The 15629-nt window shown below is 44.9% G+C and overlaps 1 protein-coding gene across 5 annotated transcripts in view; it reads left to right on the top strand.

Annotated features, from left to right (window-relative positions):
• GRIA3 (glutamate ionotropic receptor AMPA type subunit 3) overlaps positions 1 to 15629 on the top strand; it is a 147072-nt gene that overhangs the window by 117867 nt on the left and 13576 nt on the right. For 3 of the 5 annotated variants that reach the window (XM_064669849.1, XM_064669848.1, XM_064669846.1), the window contains exon 13: positions 7363 to 7610. In XM_064669849.1, the coding sequence (XP_064525919.1) occupies positions 7363 to 7610 (248 nt within the window). Of the gene's footprint in view, positions 1 to 7362; positions 7611 to 8167; positions 8283 to 15629 lie in introns of all 5 variants that reach the window. The other 2 variants (XR_010433988.1, XM_064669847.1) reach the window with 1 other exon arrangement.

The raw sequence follows: 15629 nt of genomic DNA, 5'->3' as shown, positions 1-15629 counted from the left end.
CAGGCGGGCAGACAGACAGACAGACAGGCTTACCAGCACAGCCGTCCGGATCCCCCGCGTGTGCCACCCAGCCCATCATCCATCATCCATCCCCCCTGGAAGTGCTTCTTTGGGGCGAGCCCTGTGTCCGTGAGTCACGGAGGATTTACAAAGGCAGCTTGTCGCTGGTAAAGACTTTCGTTTTAATTTCCCAATCAGCATTGCAGCGGGGAGGAGTGGATGGCAGCAATAAAGCAAGGAGATGACTATAGTCTGAAGTTCAGTGTTGTGCCAGGAAGGGACATCTTAAAATCTTGATTTACATTCTGCTGCTCACACTGTTACTGACATGTCAGCGACGTCTGGTTGCAGCCGGAGTGACTCTGCTTGTCTGTTTGTGTGAGTGGAGCTCGCTCCAGAAAAGATGCCTGTTAAAGCAGCTACAGCTCATCACCCGCCTGCTGCCAAAGGTCACGCTTTCTAAAGGACTGTGATACACAGGAAGAAAGTCTCAAAAGACTCCTACAATATTGTATTATTTTTATAAGACAGTTTCTTTTGTAGTCAGGCCACTGTGTACGTCAGGTGTGGAAAAACAAGTGATGCTGAAGCCTGGAGGGGTTTTTCTAGGCTGCTTCCCCATCTGTTTGGGTGGGCAGCACTGCCGTGAACCCTCCTTCCCCACCATCACCGCTTCCGCCAGCTCCCTGCTGGATTCCCCATCCCTCCACCCCATGCAGGGGTTGTCTGCATCTTAGAGGCTCCTAGAGAAATGCTGCAGCTCTGGGGTTTGTGGGCCTGATCCTTCCACTCTCAACTGGAAAAGGAAAACGCCATTTCTAAAGCATAAGTTACTATTTGAGCAACAAACCAACGTGACAGTGTCTCCCATCACAAGCTGCAAAATACTATTAGTCACCAGGTCATCTTTTCTTTTACACTTATGCATATGGTCTCAAAGATTTGTGTGTTCCTACAAACACACAGACTAGTTTATATGCACATGCTTGAACCTTGCTTTTCTGTGGTATCCCACAATTCTTAAACTGAGTAGAGTGGGTAGAGTTTGGTAGATTTGGGGGGTTGGCCTTGCTAGAAGAGAAATGCCCTGTGCATGCTCATGGCATCTGACCTACTTTCTTCTGCTGAGAATGTAATAAAAGCAAGAGGTTGATGTAATGATGGGATTGATTTTTCTGTCCATATAGGTAAGTAAATTGCTGGCATCACAAGTTATCTGTGGCTAAAAGCTGTGACATTGATCTATTAGACTCTGCCCTATGACCTTCAGTAAATGACATCTCTGCTTTCATGTCCACACTGAGGAAAGGGGACTAATGGTGCCCTCTGGCCCTCATGAGACCTATTTTTACCTTCTCAGTAAAGAGCTTGGAAATCTCAGGCAGACAGGCCTTACTGACAATATTTATCATGGTCCTATTACTAATGTAGCATCATTAGGCCAACCCCACATGCTCCAGAGCTGGGATTGGGCTGGCAGCTCCCACCACCGTCCCTCGCTCCTCCCAGAGCCAGCTGTGCCAGGGATGACTTGACATGAAGCTTGAGAGGGTGTGGAAGTCAAAGCCTTATCCAAAACGACCACGACAGTGGTAGGCACTTCACTGGAATTTACCATGTAGGAAGTTCAAACAAGCAACTGCCTAAACCCAGTGGATCTCAGTGGTGCCCAGGCCAGGCAGCAGTGGCGGTACCAAGCCGGTCTCTGGCAGTTTATCATTCCTGTTTAGTAACTTGCTCTTTAATGGTTCATAAGCTACTGGATTCATTAGCTGCTGTAGAAGAGCTAATTGCACACGTGGAAGGAAAGCAGTGAGTGATGATAATGAAGCTGAGGTTTGCATTTAAGTGCCCAAGTTCATACCAGTGAGGTGTGCATCTATATAAAGGCAGCTTGTATTATTCAGATTAAATACCTGCACTTTTTTTAGGATGGACCTTTGTGTTTTGTATCAGCAACATCTGTCTGGTTTAAGGGCTATAAATTTCTCTGTTATAGAGCTATAACATGGTCATAGAACTGGTGTAGCAGAGGAGTCTGCTGCTTTAGGTCCTTTATTGATGTCTCTGCCTGCCTTGGTGTGCGTGCCATGGTCAGGATGGGCTGTGCACTTTTTTATTTTGCTGCACTTCCCTGTTGGATTTACTGCATTTCCATGCATGTTGGCCTACTCCAAGGTATATTAAAGTTTATGTAGCCTGGACCCAGCCCTGACACCAGGCATCTGTAACTGGCTTCCTTGTAGGTCTTCTACATCTCTACTATGCCATTCTGTTCTTACACTGATATTACCCAGCACAAAACGTTCTCCTGTTCTTCCTCATAGCCCAGCCTAGTGGATTAGTGGAGAGACCTCATCTTAGTTTTGAAGGCAGAGGTAAAAAACCTAACATCAGTGTAATCTAAAATTTTAAACAGTATAAAGGGGAGAATATGTAAATGGATTTTATAACTAAAATTGATTTGGGTGAAAAATGGGTGAAAAATCATCATGGCTGGATGATCAGCAATCATCACCTATAATAGAAAAATTTAAGCTTGACTGCTGGGAAATCCTTTCATGGTACCTGCCATAAGAAATTAAGGACCATTTTGGTCATTTTAGTAAAATATCTGAACAGGGTGCATGAGGCAGGCGTTTTGAAGAAGACCTGCAGGTTGTGGAGAAGGTGGCAAGGAGGGCTAAATGTTCTAAAATAGACAAAGGACATCCCTGTAACATACTTTGAACTGCAGAGGAGAAATGCTGTTTCCTTCAAACACAACGTTCACTGGTGCTCAGTACTGGAGGAGGTGACACAGTGTCACTTCTGGCAGAAGCGTGAGACAGATATCTGCAGAGGGGGAAGGTAATTTGGTCAGTGGGAGGAGGCTTCAGCCACAAAGGTATTTTAGAGCTAAATTTAACCAATGTCAAGGAATTGTCCAACACGTGCTGAGCTTTGCTGTGTAGCTCTAGGTGATTTGGGATGTGCCAAAGCGAACCAAGGCATCTGGTTTCATTCAGCTGGAGCCACAGTGCTGGGTTTTTTGGTGGTTGGATAGGTTGAAGAAATAACTGAAACTGAGAGGCAAACCTGCCTCCTTCCCACCGTGTGTATGGTGCACCCAACCCTGGCCGGCCACACTTTTGGATGCTCTCACACCCTGTGGGGTTGTTTGATTTCTCATTTCACTACTGGAGCCAAGCACACGTCAAAACTGGGGGAATTAGAATGAAAGACAGTGTTAAAATTGTGGACTGATTGAATTGGCACCTTCTTTTCAAACGAATGCTTTGCTACCCAGAAGCAACGTGTATTTAGGTACCGATTAGTAACAGGCCAAGTGAAGTGAGTCGTCGGCACGAGAGCTGCTGGCTCTGCTGACATGGAAGGGAGCTGCCTGCACCCTTGGCTGAGGTGTTGGTGGCTCATATTTCTGCATAAACATCTCAAATAAAGAAAAAAAAAAGGCAGCACTATTGACAAAGCAAAGGCCAGCTCTATTTATATCTGCAGTAAGGCTGTGATAATGAAAAGACGCTTTAATGTGTCCCAGGGCCTAGATGAAACGCTGAAAATGTTGCTTTTAAGAAAAAAATGATAATAATATCCCCTTGAAATCCCAAGGGAATGTGTGTGGTGGACTTCTGGAGAGCAATATCAAAGAAATGAAATAAGAATTGCAGAGCATAGGGAGTTACTGCAGTTATGGGCTTTGAATTGGTTTAAATCTTTGCTTTTAAGCTTTTTTTTCTAAGTATCTCTTTAAAAGTAACACTTTAATGAGAGAGAAAATGTTTTACTGACGCTGAACTGTAACAACAGTGCAGATCTGTCAGACTTTACCTTATTTTGAAGTGTAAATCCTTTCCCTATGGTTGCTTCTGCTGTCTGGCCCCCCTTATGGGTGTCAGACTCCTGGAGGGGACTGGGAGGGGTGGCGTGAATGTCTGCAGAGGAGGACAGATGGGTGAGAATCTTCTTTCAGCAAAGGATTTGCAGCTTTATAGTTAGAAAGAAATTTTCCTTTTCTGAAAATCTTTTAGGGTAGTTGGGTTTTGTTGAGGCAGTTGGAAAATTGGGAAAATGTAAATATTTACTCGAAATATCATCTTTCATTTTATCTTGTTGCATCTTTGACCCACTTTAGTCAACAAGTTGTTTCATGGCATTGAGCAGGTGTAAAATATGGTTCCTGGGGCAGAAAATGCCCTTGAGCACTGCTGAGTGGGTGTGCAGTGTCCCTTTCTACAAGAAGCCTCATCATAAGTCATTATTTTGACCTCATTATGAATTTAGGTGAATGGCTGCAAAAAGCAGCACTAACCAAGCAGGACTCAGTGGCCAGAGCCCAACAGTTCCCTGGTCCTCTCTCCCAGGACAGCCATGGGTCCTCACCAAGACCCCCCCAGCTGGACTCTCTTCTCCAAAACCAGCACGTGCCTGATGCATTTTATTTTAACCTTTCCCAGTCAATACTGTTCATTTCTAACTTGAATTTTTGTCTGCTTCTACTAGATCAGATTGCTATTCTCATTTAGGTTATTTGATAATAACAAGATACTGTGAAAATCCCACTTGGCAGAAGAAAAGGTGGACAACGTTCTTATAGAAATGGAACTGATTTTTAACCACATCATCCAGAAGAGTTAAATGAAGGCAGCAAACTTTAAAGCTTAGGCTATTTGTTGAAGTTGAAAAGGGATCAGGTTTTGAGTCATGGAATTTGGTTTTCTGAAGCATGAATGATGATATTCACCCTTTGCCCTTGGAGCAGGGAACGTGCTTTGTTTGGACCATGTGCAGCCCTGAGTGTGCTGTTGGCACTCATGGGATAACTGTGATTATAACCAATGCACAGATGTACTGGCTGTTGCTTTCAGCTAGTCTGGCCAGCTGGAAAGAGTATGAAAGAAGTTATTACAGACAGGTATTCAGGTGTGAGTCAGAAGACTAAAAGGAAAAGAAATTCTGGTTTATCTGTGTAATTGGAGGCACGCTCTGTAGAGGAAAACAGAAAACAAGCAAAAGTATATGTAGTGCATGCACAATTGGGAAGGCTCACCGCTGTAGCTTGCTGAGAGGTAGGAGAAAGAGTAAAGCTTTCATAAGAGTAAAGGTTTCATACCTTTGTTTTGTTCCTTAGGTGCCCATTTGCAAATATAAATGGGCAGGTGGATTTGTATTATTTATGTTAGAAGAAGATGAAGGTTGTAAGGAAGAGAACCTTGAAACTGGGACACTCCATCTTTGCCACTGCTCACTCACTATGTGTTGGCCAGCCAGGCTGTTTATGTTCCTCTTCTGCCTGAGGGAGCTGCACAAGCAGAGTAGGCAGACAGGCCGTGGGCAGTGCCTTGGGCTGTGGTGTGGGCTGCCCGTGCTGCCTGCACTGCTGCCTGCTCAGGGGCACAGCACTGCCACAGGGGCTGTGCTGCCCACAGGGCACAAGGGTGGTGGCAGCTGCTGAGACAGTGACAACCACCCCGTCCTGGCACTTCTGGTAGCCCTGGGGTCCCCAGAGCCCCTCTGGCGGGTGCCTGGGCACTGTGCACTGCCCTGGCCAGCCCACATGCATTGAGGGGGTGGTTGGAAAAGCAGGACATCCAGGCCAGTGTGCTCGTAGAGCGGCAGCAGCCTGGTTTGGCCATCGGCTCCTGGGTGCCTGTCACACCCCCCTTCAGCTTCAGAGCCACCATCCTCATCTCAGGGTATTCAGTGTTTTCTGTTGCCCAGGAAAGTCAAGAAAATCCCGATTCCTTCTTTTACCTAAGGACCATTTCGGGCCCCATTTATATCCCTCTTCCTCCTGGTGCTGGACAAACAAAGCCCTACAGCCCCCCTTTAGCCAGAAAATGCTCTCTCTCTTGCTTGTTTTTCACACCCACCACCCAGCCAGCTCCTCTTCAAGCTGGGCTGTATTGTCTCTCTGATTTCCTGTTGTCGATTGGGCTGATTTTAATTGGTTTGCATTTTCAGTTGTTTTTCAGCTCATCAGGAAGGATAATTAAAATAAAATCCTGCCCTCCGTGCTCCTCTCCATCCGTTGTAGCAACACCAGCTGAGCATGTTAATCTGAGGAGCAGTACAGGCAGGGCTTACTCCCTCTGAAGTGTTTGGAGGCTGGTTGTTAAGCATTACATTATTCAAAATGCATTAAATTGTCCTGAATGAGGAGGAAACATGTCTCAATCATCAAGCTGATGGACATTAGCAGTCTTCCACCACAAGTTTGCTAAATTTGAACTAGATTCACCTACTGCCTGCCTCATTCCCATTCTGAGAGGAAAGCTGTGGACAGGGAACTGGCAAGGAGTAGGAGGCATAAATTCGAGATACCCACAGCTTAGACCAAAAGCATTATATAAATCCTTTGGATTTCTAGACTTTAGAGAAATGCAGTTAGTATTACTGCCTTCTGTTGACCAAACAGGAAAGTTTAACTGGTAGTCGAGGATATGAACACTTAAGAGTCTGGAGGTGGCTTTGAGATCTGAGGGTGGTTTAAATGTTACTGGTGGGGAAGAGGGAGAAGGGGAAATAACACATTTCTCAACATTTCCCGGTTTACAAAACGTGTATGCTGAGCTAAAGGCTGTTAGGATTGGCTCATTCTCAAGACAAGGAAAGCAGGAAAAAATATATATAGATGACAGGCAAGCACTTAAGCAGAGATTTTTTTCAACTTATTACTAATACTTGTGTTTGCTATCTTTTAGGTAAATGTGAAAACTCTTGGAAGTTTGACTATTGACTCATAAAGGATTTTGTAATTAGCATTTATACTCCTTGTGTGAGCACCACTATTAGAAGCCACTAGAATGTCATGGTCTCCTGTACCATAGACCTGCCATTGGCACTGTGAAAAGCGGACTCCTGCCTTGCTGAAGACTTGTAATAAGCAAATGTCAGTCCTCCCTAGCTGCAGTTAGTGTAAAAAAAACAATGCTGAGGATTTGTGTGAAGAGGAGAGGCTCCTTTTGCATCTGTTGGCCATATAGATGAGCTGGGATTTCCCATCCTCCCTCTGGTTCAGTAGCAGAGCATCACACAGGCAGATAAACCCAGCACAGAACAGGAGCCAAGTGCTGGGACAGGCACATGCCGTTGCTCATTCTGACTGCCAAGCTGCCAATTACATGGTGATTAGTAGAATAGATGTCTGAGATATGTTTCCCCCTCCCCAAACATTCTGTGTTTTTGTCATTGTTCACAGGGCAATGTGTCTCTTTCCAAGCTACTTTGACTTTTTTTATTTGCTAGCCTTAATCAGTTACAGGGTTTCATTAAACCTCCAAGCCAGCTAAGCCCGAGGAGCCCTTGCCCTTCTGCCCTTGCCGATGTGACTCTTCATTTCCCTCCTTTTGTCTCTCCCAGAGGTCAAAAATAGCTGTCTACGAGAAAATGTGGTCGTACATGAAGTCGGCCGAGCCTTCGGTGTTCACCAAAACGACGGCGGACGGGGTGGCGAGGGTGCGGAAGTCCAAGGGGAAGTTTGCCTTCCTGCTGGAGTCGACGATGAACGAGTACATCGAGCAGCGCAAGCCCTGCGACACCATGAAAGTTGGAGGCAACCTGGATTCCAAGGGCTATGGTGTAGCAACCCCCAAAGGCTCAGCATTAAGGTGGGTGGAATAATATAACAATATCCATGTTGTTATAGTATTCCACCTACCCTGATGTATTGTGTTGTCATTTTCTTTCTTGTGGATTTTGAGGTAACTTTAAAGTTTAAAATCTTCAATATTCCATGGAGTTAAATAAGACGGTAAATTATGGTTTCATTTATTTAATGCATCCATTTTTTGTGTTCTCTTCGTGTTGTCCTTTCTGATTGTTTGTTGCTGTTTTAATTTTACAGTTCAATGGCTTTTTCAATTTAAATGGTAAAAGCCAAGTTAACCTGCCATATGTGACGAATGTTAACTGCATGATGTGGTGTTCTTGTTACTTTTTTTCTCAAAGACGATTTCCCCATCCCGCACACTTCAGTTTTGAGCAAATGTTATCCTCCATGCCACCTTCCAATATTTAACCCTGTATTTGCTGTACAGACATTTTGATAGCTCCACGTTCTGTGAAATTTTAGCCAATTTGTCCTCTTGTGCTCCTTTTTTTATACGTTACGATTTCCTAAGCATTTGTGCATTTTTTCTTACAAGTTATGTTTTATCGTTTCAAGAAATGCTGTTAACCTGGCAGTATTAAAACTGAATGAGCAAGGCCTCTTGGACAAATTGAAAAACAAATGGTGGTACGACAAAGGAGAGTGCGGCAGCGGGGGAGGTGACTCCAAGGTCAGCCTCAATGTCACCACAATCGGGTACCTTAGCAAAGAGTAATCGGCAAGGCTGTTATTTCGCTTCTCAAGAAAAAAAAAAAAAACAACCCCAAAAAAGAAAGCAGATGAAAACCATTTCACTAATTGTGATGGGGGAGAAAAAAAGCCATTTTCTTGCTCAGTAGCTCTTTCAAAGAAACGGTCTTATTTAATATCATCAGCAGGCTTGGTCGAGCTTGGAAACCTTATTTAACTAACAGATAGAAAGTCCAGTACTGGTGGGATCTACTCTGAGCAAGTAAGTGAGGTGACTGTACAAGAAACCAGTGATGGCATCTGGCCTCTGTAATAATCCCTGAGGACAAGGCTTCAGTCCTCATCCATGATTTAGCTGTGATGCAGAGCAGGTTTTGAGAGGCTTTTCTTGCCAGGACCAGCTGTGCCAGCACAGACCTGGAGATGAAAGGGCTTCTTTGCTCTTTGGGGCAGGGGTCAAACAAACCAGTACCAGCACATGAGGCTGTGCTGGCCTGAATTGGTGCTACGAGAGTGCCTGGGAGGAAGCCTGATCTGCTGGGAAGAGATGCTGGGGTGGGGCTGTAGCTCAGGGAGGGAAAGGGTGGCTGCTCACCTAATCACAGTGCGGGCCAGAGATAAGCAAGGATCATGGCAAAGACATAATGTTACACAGAGATGGTAGTCCCCTTTAATGTTAAAACTGTCGCAACAAGGATAACGTGAGGAGCTTATGGTAGGCAAAGCTGAAAAGAGGTGCATTGCTTGCAACAGGGAGGTGTATTGCTGCACCAAACTGGATATTGATCTTAAGGGAAGAGGGTTTGGAAGTTTTGCCAGGAGTATTCAAATGTCACCTTTTGTACGGCACTGACCAGTCTTCTGCACACACCTATGCAGAAGCCCTGCCTCTGTGTTTGACGTGCCTTTGATACAGATGTAGGCTCAAATCTGGCTCTAGTCACAGCAGTGGCAATGCTGACACTGCCTTCTGCTGAGCCGAGGCTCCCCCCAGCCTTCCAGGCAACGTGTTTGGTAGTGAGGCTCATGAAGTTGCTTCAATGAGCTCGTGTATTGCAAAAGTTAACTAATGTGCTTTCCTATTGCCACCCTTGCCCTGTAAAACTGGCAGTTTCTGCAGTCTTTAACCCAGTGAGGAGAAGCTGTAGCTAAAGTAGTCGGGGTACTGTTTGTCACCTCGGGTGCTGGAATTACCAAGAAAATTAATTTAAATGACATTGTTATACTGAAAAGTACTGAAATTCATTTTCATAGTGACACTCTCCTACAACTAGTAAAACCAGTTCTTTAGGGAACAATGACTCCTAATCTTGCTTATAAAAATGCTTCAGCTTTGGTCCAAAATCAATAATACCAGTATTTTCAGTAGACTGCAGTTTTGGACAATTACTGCAAATTACTGCTGCATTCTATTAATAAGAGTTGCTTACAGTTGGCTACATAGGAAATTGCTCGTCTGGTCATGTCTGATGTTAGCAAAAGCCACTGTGTAATACTGAAGGAAGGAAAAGCTCTTGAATTCAGGTTTGTTCAATAGCTGGAGGTATGCAGTGCTCAGCAGCAGCCTAGTGATGAGGATGAGCTTTTTTATGCTTTTTAGCTCTGCTGCTCATCCTTCACAGAACATTTTTATCTTATATTTGGCAGTATATTAAATGTTTAATATTCTTCTGGGATCCAGCACCTCATTGTCCAATGCTGCCTTCATGAAAGAAAACTCTTTGTGCAAACCAGCTCCAATGAACTTCATTGCTCCAAGTTCATTGAATTAAACTCAGCCAGTAAAACTTCCAGCCCTAAGGAAACTAAAAAGGATTTTTTAAATGGTTGTAATTAGGGCAGGGCCATCCTTCTATTTTTGGCTTGTTCTGAAAAACCTTTTACAAAGAGTGATATTGTCTATTAGCAAACCCTTGGCCTGCTCAGGGAGTGTTGCAGGAGCGAGTCAGGGATGCTGTGATAACATGAGTTGGTACCCAGAGAAGAGGGAAGGGGAGCAAACACATTTATGAGTGTTTTGCTGTTTTAGTCCAAAGTGCTGTCTTTCTGCAGTTTGTTGTAACCCACTGTGATGAAGGACTGCTGTTTGTCTGAGCTGGAGACACCAGCTCTCGGGGCATGGCTCAGCTGGCACAAGTTCCCAGGGAGGAGAACGTGGGTAGGAGAAGACCTCCCACTGAAGACTAAGCTGAGGGAGGCGGAGGAGGGATTAGTTGCTGTTTCCAGGGGTGTGGTAAATCAAAGGGCTTTTTCGTTATGAAGTGGTTTTTCTGTTGAGGTAGCATCCCGTAGGCTCCAAGTGCTGCAGGCTGCGATGCAGCGCCCTTGCAGCAAACAGGAGGTGCCTTCCCTGCAGTGCACTCCCCCAGCACCGAGTTCAGGCCATGTCCCCACCCAGCGGAGCCCTGCTGCCCTGTCAGGAAAGCTGAGCACCAGTGCTGCCTTCTGGGCACTACAGCTCCAACAGTCTCGCTGGCCTCTCTCTCCTCTCTGTCCTCCCACCAGAAGTTGCCCTCATCATCTCATCCCGTCTCTCCGGTTAATTGTTTATACGAGCACGGCTTCATTTATAGAGCTTTCGGAGGAGGTGCTTCAAAACTGTTCTTTTTTTTCCCCTTAAAGGAGGTGGTAGCTGGTGGGAATCAGAGCAGACGGGGTGGTGAAGGTGCCTGAGGCTGAGATACAGAGCTTGCACCGCGTCACACGGGGTGGTGTGGGGACCATTGCTCACTCGGGGCAGCTCTCTCTACCGGCTGAGCTGACAGGCCCCCCCTCAGCTTCTCCAGTAGAGACCCAGGCTTGGGAAATCGCCACCCCAAGTTTGCAATCATCCGCCTGCTCCCTACTGCCGATGGGTTGTGTGCAGCTGAAGGAGTTGTAAACTGATAGTGCCGGGTTCTTGAGTTGAATTCCTCTGTGCACTCTGATATTCTAGCTCATGCTGAAAGCCAGAGGTAAGTATGCAGCCTGCTTGCCTGTGCCAGTGCCCATCATTGTACCACAAAGGACCCAGTCACCCAGAAAATGCCCTCCTGTGCTTGTCCTCCCTGCGGCCTCGCATGCGGTGTGCCTGTGCTTGGACAGGAATGATTCTGAGTTGTGAGTTCATCTCTTGTTACCATATCTTCATTGACATTGGAAATTAATCAGTGACTTCCAATTTCACAAGGATTTTGAAGCGGGAAAGAAGAAAAGGTATTCCATTGACTTTCTACAATATTTTTAATCTGTTGGGTTACACGGAGTGTAAGGTTAGTCCTGTGAGCTTCCTGTGCTCCTGGGGTTCACTCATAATTTAAGACTAAAGAGATTGTGCCATTTTAACAAGATTGTTTTAAAGGCCTCAGCTGACATGTGTCTTGTTTTCAGTGCTACCAGTCTGTGCCAGCGCTCGTGTGGAGCAGAGGGTGCCAGTCTGCCCTGAAGTGCCTTAGCTGCCAGTACTGCCCTGGCGAAGGGAGTTACCTAGTTTTTATAGTGATCCTTATTTAAGAAGTCTGAAGGGGAATGTGCTCTGTCTATATGTAATTTTTCTGGGATGCATGTCAATACGTGTGGGCTGACTTGGCTGGTGCAGACGTTCTGGTACGTGCATCAAAATTTGTTCACTTTGCCCTCCTAAACGAGCATAAATTCAGTTTCATGGCAAAATTATCCTCTCTTCAAATGCTCTTATACATGTGAGATGAGTTCTCAATCATGAGAGAATACAAAATAACAGTTATAAAAAAAATATTCCAGGAAATATGTTATAGTGTATTACAAGTTTGGAAACTAATTATTTTGTTTATTATACAATCCTATCATCTTGGGGCTGAGTGACGGCTGAATAGGACTTTAACAAGAACTAGACAAAAGGGGATGCAGACAGCAGTAGCAGGCTGAGTGACAAGTGAAATTAATTATTCAGCTGCATAGGAACAATTTTCTGCTAAGATAAATTTCTATAGTTCTGCTGTTGATAGATTTCTTGTATTCTTATACCTTCATGGTAACATTTAATGACAACCAACATGGAAGGAGAATGTTTGAATGCAGCTTCTCGCCAGCTTCACGCGCCAAGATTCCTTGCTAATTATTTGACTCAATTTTTCTTTAATATATTCTTTTTTAGGCTGATATCTCTTTTGGAGGATATCTGTGAAATGACGTGCAATGTAATGCTACTTCATTTTCCAATTGTTTCTTTTTAATCGTGGGATTACTTTTCAAATGTGCTAGTTGTGTTGGGCCCTCAGAGCCACGCTCCATGGAGCGTCACATTCCCAAGCCCTTCCGAGCTGTGAGTACGGCCATTAGCAGATGGAATCTGTTCCCCCATTTCCCTGTGCCGGTTTGCTTTGATACATTTTCAGCACAGCCGTTGGCATTTGCAGCATAATTTTTTTAAGTGGCATATTTTTAGAAGAAATCTGTTATGCATTACTTTAGATGATACCTGACGCCTGAAGAGCACCATTGCCAAGCGCGTCGTGCGTAAAAGGGGACATTTGGGGAAGTGGCTATCTCTGAGAGATGCAGCAAGATTTATTTGAGCAATTTGTTTGGAATTATGTTCATCAGCATGAATTTCCTTGTCACCCATTCTATAGGCCTGGGTTATGAGCTGGAAAAAGATAAAATGGCTGATCAGAGCCAGTGACAGTAACACAGAGCTAATTTGTGCTCAGAGCTGGGAAAGTTATATGAAATTATTGTATTGTGCAAATTAGTGACAAAGCAAAATAATGCTTTAAAAGGAAGACATCAGAATATTGGTTAATTGACAGCTATTACTTTATAGCAGATTAGGAAATAATACTGTGTATGTTTTGTGCCAAGAATGAAGTCTTAATGCTCTAGAAGTTCATTGGAGTATCTCACTTAGGGCACTGCCAGAAAGGGCAGAGAGCCTGCTCTGGTTTGCAGAAGTGGCAGTGCTGTTGTGCAGATTGTTGAGGGCATTTTCCTGGGAATGTAACTGGGATACTCAGAACAAGAATTTGGGATGAGCAGGTTGCCCAGGCTGGGAAGGAGTTGGTGGAGTCAGGGCTGGTGGCATCTGAGGATTGGGAACTGTTTTGTTTTGCCTGTATAACCTTTGTCATGCTGGGGTCTGGCTTTGCTGCCTTGCCAAAGCCGGACCTGACTGTGTAAGGACATGTGCTTGTGCAGCATTAACTGCAGCAGTGCTGCAGGGACACCACATCCTGCCTTTATGGCCATAAGAAATCTTTGTGAAAGACTTGTTACTTGTGCACTCTTTTTAATAATACCTGTGGTGCTTAACAGCTAATTTCCATCAATTGCTTACATGAGTCATTTATCCTGTACGGTAAGCATCAGTGTGGGAAAAGTGGAGGCAGAAGGCTCCGTGGGACTGGAAAAGGAAAAAAAGGAAAACCAGCAGCTGGAAGTGGAGCTCCCAGCAGCAGGAGCAGGGCCCTTTCTTTGAACATCTCCCCGAGGGTCTGGGCTTGGCTGTTTCCTCTTTAATAGTGACTGCTGTCATTTAACATACAAAGGGAAAAGTAAATGCCTTTCTTCTTGTTCTTCTTCAAAGTGACTAGTTTCAGCATTGAGCTCACGTGGACGCAGGCACTTGTGCTGCTCTGTGGATTTCTCTGTGCTGGCCAGCACTGTAACCGTGGGTTGGACACCTTTAGCTTTGTACAAGCGCCGTAGCTGTTCTTTGAATGTCTTGTGTAGCCTTTGGACTAAGCAGCACCTCCCTGCAGCCTGCGGAGGAGCCGAGAGCAGGAGCCGCAGAAGAAACCGTTCCAAGAGGAAAGTAAAGACGGGGGGAAAAATGGATGTGTCTAGAGGCAAGAGAAAGAGAAGGTGAGGGGATAGCCCACATGCAAGGTAAGTTGAGTCTCTTGCTCATACCCATCCTGGTTAGAAAGGATCCAGGCAATGACAGGAAAGATCCATGCTGCTGTTTCAGATGTTGTAGGTTTGAGTGTGACATTAAGCATCTGCCCTGCCTTGTTCTACCTCCCTGTTTGGGGAGCTCTTCCTCCTACCCCTCACCAATCTGTACCTCAAGTCTCGGGCACTGCTATGAATGAACTACAGTGACTTGTTAACAGCTTGCATTTCCTAATCCCATTGGCATGGTATTATTGCATTAGCACTTGGCACTTCTATTAAATTATGGTCCTGTTAGTACAGAGTTTAATTTGTTTGAGCTACACTTATGAAACATATAAATATACTTTCATAGAGACAGCTGCTGCTGCCAAACACAGGCTGCAAACTCTCTGCAAAGAGCACAGGAGCTTGCAGCCTCAGCTGGTAACACATATGGCTCTGTACAGGTGTGCACAGAGTGTGTGTAGATGTTACAATGACATCGTGCACCAGTTCAAACGCCTGAATTTAAAATGTATACCTAGTTACCACAAGGAAAAACATAACTGATTCTGCAAAGATACAGTCGTTGCTCCAACCTGCCCTAAAAAAAAAAAAAAAAAAAAAAAAAAAGAAGCAAGAAAGCAAGAATCCTTGAGCTGACCAAAAGAACACTATTTACAAAAAAGCCCAGTAATGGAGACTAGAACAAAGTTCTGCTACGGGGAACTATTGCAGCTACCAAGTACTCAGCAGGAACTAAAAAAACCTGTCCTCTGGCAGCCAGGGAGCTGCAGCCCCAGGATGCTGCTCACCAGCACTTGGGGCCCTGGGGCCTTGAGCACAGGGAACTGCTGCTGGCTCTGCTATTGAGGAAAAACAACATCCTTCTGCCAGGGGGATATATTGCTCTGCCTCTGAGCACTGCCCCAGCCATTGACATGCAGTGTATTTCTTAGGTGGCTGGGGGTTATATGGGGCTTGAGGCGCTGAGTTTTAATCTTATAATTTTTAAAGCTCTTTGTCTCTTCAAACTAGGTGGCTTTCACTTTTATCCCTTTCTCTGCCCACCCATAAAGCATTTCAATCCCTCAAATGTTAAATCTCGGAGATGTGCAATTGCTGGTAACACAGAGCAGGGGAAAAGTGTGGGTCTGAAATAGTAGCAAAGAGCAACCAAGGGCTCATTTCTTAAAGAAATCCCTGGTGCTTTTTCCATGAATATTAAATGTTCAATGTGGAATACCAAAGATCACTTTCTGAGATAGAAGATAACAAGTAGGAACAGTGATTGACAATATTGGTTTATGCCCATGTTATCAGAGCTGTTCACTCCTGCTTGGGGTACCAGGTAACTAGTCTTTAAAGAAACACATGGGTTTGAATAAAGAGCCTGTTTCCACCCAAAATCTCCCCCATCCCTCACATGTGGGTGTGTCACAAAACATGAAGTTGTGGCACAGAGACGCTGCTAAATTGGTGTATCGCGACAGGC

The sequence above is a fragment of the Pseudopipra pipra genome, chromosome 13 (assembly GCF_036250125.1).
Source record: "Pseudopipra pipra isolate bDixPip1 chromosome 13, bDixPip1.hap1, whole genome shotgun sequence".
In the NCBI taxonomy this organism is placed as follows: Eukaryota; Metazoa; Chordata; class Aves; order Passeriformes; family Pipridae; genus Pseudopipra; species Pseudopipra pipra.
This window is presented reverse-complemented; position numbering and strand designations above follow the sequence as displayed.